Source organism: Engraulis encrasicolus, chromosome 18, assembly GCF_034702125.1.
Source record: "Engraulis encrasicolus isolate BLACKSEA-1 chromosome 18, IST_EnEncr_1.0, whole genome shotgun sequence".
Classification (NCBI taxonomy): domain Eukaryota; kingdom Metazoa; phylum Chordata; class Actinopteri; order Clupeiformes; family Engraulidae; genus Engraulis; species Engraulis encrasicolus.
This window is the reverse complement of record NC_085874.1, coordinates 39,269,503-39,278,950: the sequence shown is the minus strand read 5'-3', so window position 1 is coordinate 39,278,950 and position 9,448 is coordinate 39,269,503. Positions and strand designations below refer to the sequence as shown.

Genomic DNA, 9,448 nt, shown 5'->3' with positions numbered 1-9,448 from the left:
TCGGTGTATGTCAAGTAGGTTTTATTGTCAATTTCTTTACATGCACTGGTCATACAAAGAATTTGAAATTACATTTCTTGCTTTCCCATACAGACATAGACTAATTAAGGTAAGGACATAGGCAGTATAGACATAGACAGTACTTATACATGGACTTAAGACAGTATGGACATAGACAGTGCTCATACAGACATTTAAAGTGCAAGACTGGACAACAGAAGACTTGTAGAGGACATTAAGAGGTATTTGTTGTGTTTTTGTGCTTTTCCTAAAAAAAGTCCTTTATAGCGTTCTGACATGGTAATAGTAGCATTTTGAAGAAAATAAATATAAAAAAGGTCTGTCAAGTACACCAGCAGCAGTGTGTGTGTGTGTGTGTGTGTGTGTGTGTGTATGTGTTTAGTGCAGGTAGAAGGTGCGGTGTGCGTCTTGTGTGTGTGTGTTCGTGTGTCTGTGTGTGTGTGTGTGTGTGTGTGTGTGTGTGTGTGTGTGTGTCAGTGTGTGTATGTTGGGTTTAGTGCAGAAAGTGCAGTGTGCTTGTGTGTGTGTGTGTGTGTGTGTGTGTGTGTGTGTGTGTGTGTGTGTGTGTGTGCATGTTTTGAGTTAGTGCAGGTTGAAAGTTCAGTCACAAGTATAGTAGTGCAGGTGGAATGTTCAGTCGCAGATATGGTGGTGGGGGATGGGGGGGGGGGGTTGTCAGTGGCCTTGCTGGCTAGAGGCTGACAGTGGGGGGGGGGGGGTTGTCAGTGGCCTTGCTGGCTAGAGGCTGACAGTGGAGGGAGAGTGGGTTGAGTGTTCAGCATCTTGATCGCTTGGTGCATTGTGCTGCTCGCCAGCCGGGTGGTACGGGAACGGAGGCGCCTGTACCTCTTTCCAGAGGGCAGGAGGCTGAACAGTTTGTGTGCAGGGTGGCTTGTGTCTTTGATGATCATCAGTGCTTTCCGGGTGAGGCGTGTGGTGTAAATGTCCTGCAGGGAGGGGAGTGGTACTCCAATGATCTTCTTCGCTGTGTTCACAACACGCTGGAGTGTCTTCCTGTTTTTCTCCGTGCAGCTTCCTCCCCACACTGTGATGCAGTTGGACACGACGCTCTCTATGGTTCCTCTGTAGAATGTTGTCATGATGGAGGGTGTAGCACTTGCCTTCTTTAGTTTGCGCAGGAAGTAGAGACGCTGATGGGCCTTCTTCGCCAGTGATGTAGTGTTGGTGGTCCAAGAGAGGTCGTCGCTGATGTGCACTCCAAGGAACTTGGTGCTGCTCACTCTCTCCACAGCATCGCCGTCGATGGTCAGTGGTGGCAGTTGTTTTTGGACCCTTTGGAAGTTGACAACAATCTCCTTGGTCTTGTTGACATTCAGCAGGAGGTTGTTGTCTTTGCACCATCTGGCCAGCAGGTCTACTTCTTCTCTGTAGTGAGTCTCATCGCCCTTGGTGATGAGGCCCACCAGTGTTGTATCATCCGCAAACTTCACTAGATGGTTAGTGCTGTGGGTCGTTGTGCAGTCGTGTGTCAGCAGCGTGAACAGCAGGGGGCTGAGAACACAACCTTGCGGAGCCCCCGTGCTCAGGGTCAGGGTGCTCGAGGTGTTGTTCCCTACCCGTACTGCTTGAATTACGCCACATTTGGTTTAATTTTCTAAGGTCCGACCAGCTCCTCAAACAAACACTATCTTCTAATCTCAGACATGACTTGCCCATCACATGCTCCACCCAGCCTGGCGTGAGCTCAGAATTTCCGTCTTCACAGTCACACACACACACACGTGCACGCACATTCACACAGCCGTTGATGTGCCTGTTGACTAGACGTGTGTGTGTTTGTGTGTGTGTGAGTATTAAGTAAGCATGGCGGGCAGTAGGTTCTACAGTCTCTCCGCTAACCTGCTGTCAGGGGAGCCCTTCAGTTTCTCCTCTCTGAAAGGTAAGTAAGATCAAATCTTCAAGTTCAATTTGTGTCAGACATGTCAGGGCTGTCTTGGCCTATCTAGTGGTTAAGGAGATGGGCTTTAGATCACAGGGTAACAGGTTTGAATTCCACCCTTCCAATCCCCCTTTCACTCCATGTCTGAAGTGCCCTTGAGCAAGGCACCTAACCCCATACAGCTCCAGGGACTGTAACCAATACCCTGTAAAATAACTAAGTCACTTTGGATAAACAGTGTCTGCTAAGTGTAATGCAATATAATGTAATGTATGAAGACAGAAGTTTCACCATCGAAAAATGTCAAGTAAAAGATACAAACTTTTACATATTTAAAACAAAAGAAACTTGGGAGATTTGATATAACTTTAAGACATAATGAACTTCATACATTTTCATATTAAGGGAAGGTGGTCCTGATTGAGAACGTGGCGTCCCTCTGAGGCACGACCGTCAGGGACTACACGCAGATGAACGAGCTCCACTGCCGCTACTCCGCAGAGGGGCTCGTCATCCTGGGAGTACCCTGTAATCAGTTTGGCTATCAGGTACGTATTGAATGTAGAGCTGCTCGATTATGAGACAAAATCAATATCACTATTATTTCAGTCAATATTGATATAATATTTTTACACAATATTTATTTTAAAGACAAATAATTGTGCAAAACATTCTACAATCTTCCCTCCCTTCAGTAGTGTGAGTGGAGGGCAAGAGAGAAAAAACACACAGTGGTGTTCTGCATGAGTGTTGGGTATCAAGTCTGCTCTGTGCTCAAAATGGCTTAAGTGGAGGGGAATGTATTGCACTTAGCACAACCTACCTTTTGGCAGTATAGACAAATGCCAAAAATAGTTTAACTCGAAATTATGATATTTGATATTGTTTGACAGCAATATTGATATCAAAATATTTAATACATTTTGATATTGCACAGCCCTCACGTAGGCCTACTGTATATAACCGACGTTCATGATATGAGGCAAATGTTATTTATGTGCAGATATGAAGAGTTGTTTGTTTCAGTCAAGAGAAAACGGAAAACAGCTAGGAACACAGAGGTGTCAAAAGTAAAAGTAAATTCATGGTGTTAGTACAACACTAGCATATGCTATTACATAGCTGTTACACCATTTACTCCATTGTACCTAATGCGACTGTAGACTGTTTTACTTTTACTTTTACTTTTGACACCTCTGGTTTGAACTGAAGGACAGGGTGTAGGGCCAAGACATGACACAGGCTGGACCCGAACTTGGGTACCCATGGGGAGTACCACTGTCTCCCTAGATGTGTTTTATTTTTTTAATAATTATGAGACCTATGAGTGACATGTAGTACATACACTGCATCCAAGTTTCTAAATGAGTCTCACTATAAATTAAATGGAAAGGAAAAATAATCTGGTGCCACACAGATGTCTATTTTCTGTGGGGGTTTTTTTTATCAGTGCAGTCAGACTAACGTTTCAACATGCGTCTAGATTCATAGTGTAAGTACAACATGGTTTAAGTATTTTTTCAGTTCAATCAGACTAACGTTTCGACATTCGTCTATCTAGACATGCGTCTAGACGTTTGTTACAGTTATTCACAAATTTTCCCACTTTAATCTAAACTATTATCCTGTGCAATGCAATTAAAAAAACAAACTCAAAGCTTCAGTGGGAAACATGCAATATGGTTGCATAACTATGCAATACATGCGTAAATATGCACACCCTTAAAGGGGCTCTAGGTTGGATTAAAATTTTAATAAATTACTGTCCCAAGTCAGTCGATGCTTATTTGAGTCATTAGTGAATGATGAAGTGACATTAGTGACGTCAGAAAACCCCAAATGCAACTTTTGATAGTGCAGTCCCAGTGTCGTGGGAAACACTTCTCATATGAAAAATCGCTTTACATACCGTATTCATATTTGTATCAACTGCTGGCAATCTGTGATTAAAAACATTCTCACAGCGAGATTTTGAGGCAGGCATGCCACGGGCACCGCACAAACGATGGCATCCTACATTGTGCCCCTTAAAACGAATACTTTGTTGCAGCACCTTTGGCGTTTATTACAGCACTCAGTCTTTTTGGGTAAGAGTTTATCAGCGTGGCACATGATGTGGCAATATCTGTCCACTCCTCTTTGCAAAAGCACGGCAAGTCTGGCAGATTTCATATCCTGTGCACAGGTCCTCCTCAGATCACCCAACAGATGGGATTCAATGGGATACAGGTCTGAAGATTTTGTGCCACTACCACTGCACTGTGTAACTGTAATTCCATCCTCCCTGACTAAAGCCCCAGCTCCAGATGAAGGAAACCAGTTCCATAGCACCATGCTGCCACCACCATGCTTCACTTTACACATGGTGTGTGCGTTGCAATATGCGACCTTGCCTCCTCCACTTGCCTCCTCCACTTGGTCATGATGACATCACTGACAACAGCATTATATTTCAACATCTTGCAAAAGCTCAATTGTAGAGTCTTTTTCTCATTTGCAATTGGGATGGTGAATGAAAAACAGTCCCTCAAAAGTTGTTGTGGCTAGGCTGACAGCTGGGAAACTTTATCGTTTTCTCCACGGAGGAGGGGCCAGGAGGCGGGACGAGGAGACAAGCGCAAGTGGAGGAGGCAAGGTCGCATATTGAAACGCACTCATGGTGTTATCTTGGTGCTGTGCAGTGTTGTTTTTGCGCCGAACATATCCAAACCGTTAAACCTGGGTTTCATCAGACCGTAACACATTTTTCCACAACCGTTTGGGAGATTACAGATGCAAGATTACATGCAAAATGTTTTCCACTAATGTTGAACTTTTGAGACACAATTCCAAAAAGTATGTTTGGTGTAAAACTGCTGGAACTGGGGCCTTAGTCAGGGAGGAGAGAATTATGGACAGTTCCACAGGGGCAGTGGTAGTGGCACAAAACCCTCGGCCCCCTGTTAGAAAGGTGATGATGCAGGGGAACTTAATCCTTCAGAAACGACAATTACTCTAAGCACACACCTAAATCAACAAAAGGATGGCTTCACGAGAATAAGATTGAGGTTTTGGAATGGCCCAGAAAGAGTTTTGCAAAGAGGAGTGAACAAATATTTCCATATCAACATATGACACACTGATGGAATCTTACCACAAAAAAAAAAGACTGAGTCCTGCAATAAAAGGGAAAGGTGCCTAAACCAAGTAGAAGTCTAATGGTGTGCTTATTTATGCAACCATGTTAATTTAAGTTTTTTACTTTCTATTTTTACTATTTTGTTTCTCAATTGCATTGTACAGGTTAACATTTTCGATTGAATGGGGAAAAATAATGAAATTCTTTGCCTTTCTGTCATTTTTTTTTACATCACAAAAAGCTGTATGTGTCCATGTGCTGTGTCGAGTATGTAGTACTATGTATGTACATGTATTTATTTATCCATCTTCGTATTTGTGCTATGAAAAGTGCTGAATAGGGTCACCTGGTTCAATTTAGTTTTTTCGTCTCATTCCCCCAAACTAGGAGAATGGCGACAAAGACGAGATCCTGAATTCGCTGAAGTACGTGCGTCCCGGCTCAGGCTTTGAGCCCAAAATCACCCTGCTGGAGAAAACGGACGTCAATGGGCAGAACGCGCACCCCCTCTTCTGCTACCTGAGGGAGGTGCTGCCTGTGCCCCGCGACGACCGCGTCCCCCTCATGACGGACCCCAAGTTCATCGTCTGGAGCCCCGTGACGCGCTCCGACGTCTCCTGGAACTTCGAGAAGTTCCTGGTGGGCCGCGACGGAGAACCGTTCCGCCGCTACAGCCGCAGGTTCCTCACCAGCGACCTGGAGGCCGACATCAAGCAGCTCCTGGCTAAGGCAACATAGGTGGCTTACCCCAACCCCTCACCCTAATAGACCGCTTACCCCAACCTCTCACCCTTACCGTAGCAACATAGTCCGCTTAACCCTGACCAAGACAGCTTAGGCCGCTTACCCCAACCCCTTATCCTAACAGACCGCTTACCCCAACCCCTCACCCTGGCCAAGGCAACATAGGCCACTTACCCCAACCCCTCACCCTGGCCAAGGCAACATAGGCCACTTACCCCAACCCCTCACCCTGGCCAAGGCAACATAGGCCACTTACCCCAACCCCTCACCCTGGCCCAGGGCAGCATAGGCCACTTACCCCAACCCCCCATCCCACATCCCTCATTCATTTACCCAAACTAACATCAAGCAGCTCCAGACCCCACTCCTTGTACCCCAACCCAAACCTTGCTGTAGCTCTCACCCCACGATCAAGCAGCTCCTGGCCAAGGAAACTTTTCTGGCTTTCACACTAGCCCAGGTAACATAGACCCCACTCCTCTGCAACTCTCACCTAAGCCCTGTATGTTCAAGGCAAATAATATAGTCTGCCTACGGGATAATCCCCAAAAAATGTGATAATTTTATTAAATAAAATTCAAAAATGATATGGATGCAAGTACACATTATATTGTGCAGTAAGAAGAACACAAGAAGCACCAGGTAATTTGAAATGTGCGGTATGGGGCAGTAGCTTGTGAATTCCTGGTGAAGCCGCCCTTCTCCGGCCACAGGCCCAAGCTGAGTTGACGGCTGGGGGCAGATAGTGGGTGCCGAGCTCCCTGGAGGGATTGATAGCATTGAAGATGTGTACGTGTAACACTCAAGCTTGTCTGTGTGTGTGTGTGTGTGTGTGTGTATGTGTGGGTGTGTGGGTGCATGCATGCGAGTGAGCGAGAGAGAGAGAGAGAGAGAGAGAGAGAGAGAGAGAGAGAGAGAGAGAGAGAGAGAGAGAGAGTGTGTGTGTGAGTGAGTGAGTGTGTGAGAGTGCGTGCGTGCGTGCGTGCATGTGTATTGATAAACCTCCCTCCCTGACCAGACCACACCCAGCAGCCTTATCTGTCTGTCAGCACATTACAGTCTTAGCAGAAGTCCGGCCAGTTCTGCAGTCGTACCTACGTGTAGCTCACGCTACCCTTTGCAATTTTTTTTTTACCTTTTAAACCTTTGTTTTTTTAACATTCTACTCAAAATTCCAGTGTAGTCCTGATTGTTAACCTTACCCCACTGCTTTCCCTTAACACATGGGTCTGTCAACCCATTCGAGCAGCCCCTAGCAACTAGAAGGTGCCAGTCAGCAATAAATGCACCTGGTCTCCGTGGAGACTGTTGCCTGAGGCAGAGGGGTTCTTTTTACAGAATGATGGCGCACCTTGAAATCCTTGTGAGAGGTGTGCTTGATGCCACTCAAGTGTTGTAAGGACTAACCCCCTTTAACTGCTACAGGCCCAGGTCTGTGAGGACTAGGGTTGCATTTTCTTTGAATCACCTCAAAGTTGTTTTAATAAAAATGGCTACTTTTGTAGGACGTTGTGTGTGTTTTGTGTTATCTAGTTTAGAGTTCTCTTCCCTGTGTGTTACATTTTTTTCTGATAGCTAAAGTGCATTTTTTGTAACTTAAGCTGTTTTTGCAGAACTCTTCACATGGATACAACAACCTGTTCACATGGCTTTCAACCTCACACCAAATCAGCAAAACTGTGTAGATTCATTGCAAAACCCAACACGGTTTCATTAACTTTACACACAGCTGCAAAATGATTATTTACACATTATTAATGATTATTAACCCAAATTATTAATGATTATTAATTATGAATTTGTGTGAAGAGTTCTTCATAAAATGTGCTTTAGTGAACAGAACAAAACTTCAAATGAGGTGGGAGGAGCTGCTGGATTCTAGTCATTTAAAGGTGCACTGTGTGGGATGGTGGCCAGATTAGGTATTGCAACTATGCTGCTCATTAAAACTGTGCCGTCTACTGCCAAATTTGATCTTTTCATGAATATTAACTAAATAATGACTTGATATTTACTAGTACAACAAAAGTTAAGTCCATTTTTCAGCAAAAAATGTCTATGTCTGGAAATTCAAAATGGCGGACTATGTAGAAGATCACGCTTTTCATAAAAAGTGCAATTTTCCCTGTCATAATGAATACTTCGAATTTGATTATCGTGGCAAGTATTCATGGAAAAGGTAACATTTGTGAATGGGCAACATGAATTAAAATAATTGGAAATAAACCAGTAAAAATATTACACAGTGCACCTTTAAGCATTCCCAGTAGTGACCTCTCCAAGTGGTCTACTCAGCAGTGTTTATAAATACCCACAACAAACACAAGTTGGAAAAAAAAGACATTTTAATCACATCTTATTGTACAAAAAATCAGAAATCCTCTGCTCCCCACACGGAGGTGTTGGCAGAAAGGCAGAAAGTTGATAAAACTTGTGTAACACTTGTTCTTGAAACATGACTTGTGTAACAATTGTGAATAGAAAGGGACTCTAAATGTTAAACTTTTTTGTCTTTTTACATGTGCAAAAAAACACCAAGGATTCCAACCTGCCAGCTGGGTTCTGATACAGAGTAACTTCTGCAATGACAATACAAAGGGAAACTTGACACGTCAATGCAAAGGGACACAACAGGTCAAGATCTTCTTGTCTCTTCATGTGTGCAAAACCACCAATCATTTCATTCTCACTCAACCCACACAGGTAACAAGGCAGTGTTAATTAGGGCTGGGCGCTATACCGTTAAAAAAACGTGATAACTAAGGTTCACTTTTTGATGAGAGGTGGGGTTTTTTGTTTTTATTCCAAAAAAGTCATTAAAATAGAAATGGAGATTAATCAAAATTCAGGATTTTGTCTCATTTTTAAATTTAATTTCAGTCTTCAGAAACATTGAGATGTGGGGGAAAATCGCCGCTTATCTCAAAAAAAAAAAAAAAACGTACAGAGATCCGTGATATCAATTTTCATCAAGAAAACCGTGATACACATTTTTTTCCAGAACCGCCCAGCCCTAGTGTTAATTCACTTAGTACTCTGGAACCACATACCCTCTAGAATAGTGTCTCAACGGGGGCCCTACAGCCCCCAGGCATCTACAGGACATTAATCTGTTTTAAGGGGTGTTGGCAGACTTAGGATGAGGTCAGTGGGGCATTGGAAGGTTTATGATGAGGTCAAGGGGGCGTTTGCTCCAAAAAAAAGTTGAGAACCGCTGATCTAAGATGTTAATTCGACTCTTAAGTGCTGAATCAACATTGCATTTTTTTATACTGTACACTACCAAATGGATTCTGGCACACAGTAACATTTGCAATGGTAAGTCAACACTAAAGGTATTAAATTCAGCTCTGCAAAAGTTGATCTAACACTGCAAAAAAAACCTTGTACACAAACAGATGAATCCTGGGTCACTCTTAAAGCCACACTAAGTAACTTCTAGCTGCTAGGGATTGGGAGGGACACTACAGTGCAGTTCAGAGAGACAGACAGAAATTCGGAATTGAATGAATTAAAATTCACAGTAATGCCATAATATGAACACTAGGTGGTGGTGTTCTATGTACTCTCAATGGGTGGTGTAGATTAAATTCAAAGAAATTCAAGGTAAGGACACCACCTGGTGTTTGTATTATGGCATTACTTTGAATTTCAATTCATTCAAT

The 9,448-nt window shown here is 43.6% G+C and overlaps 1 protein-coding gene across 1 annotated transcript; it reads left to right on the top strand.

Moving 5' to 3' along the window:
• The first annotated feature begins 1,768 nt into the window (after window positions 1-1,768).
• LOC134469374 (glutathione peroxidase 1-like) lies at window positions 1,769-7,292 on the top strand. Its single transcript, XM_063223595.1, has 3 exons — window positions 1,769-1,921; window positions 2,327-2,469; window positions 5,427-7,292. The coding sequence occupies exons 1-3, from the start codon at window positions 1,846-1,848 to the stop codon at window positions 5,775-5,777; spliced, it is 570 nt and encodes a 189-aa protein (XP_063079665.1). The 5' UTR covers window positions 1,769-1,845; the 3' UTR covers window positions 5,778-7,292.
• The last annotated feature ends 2,156 nt before the right edge of the window (window positions 7,293-9,448 follow it).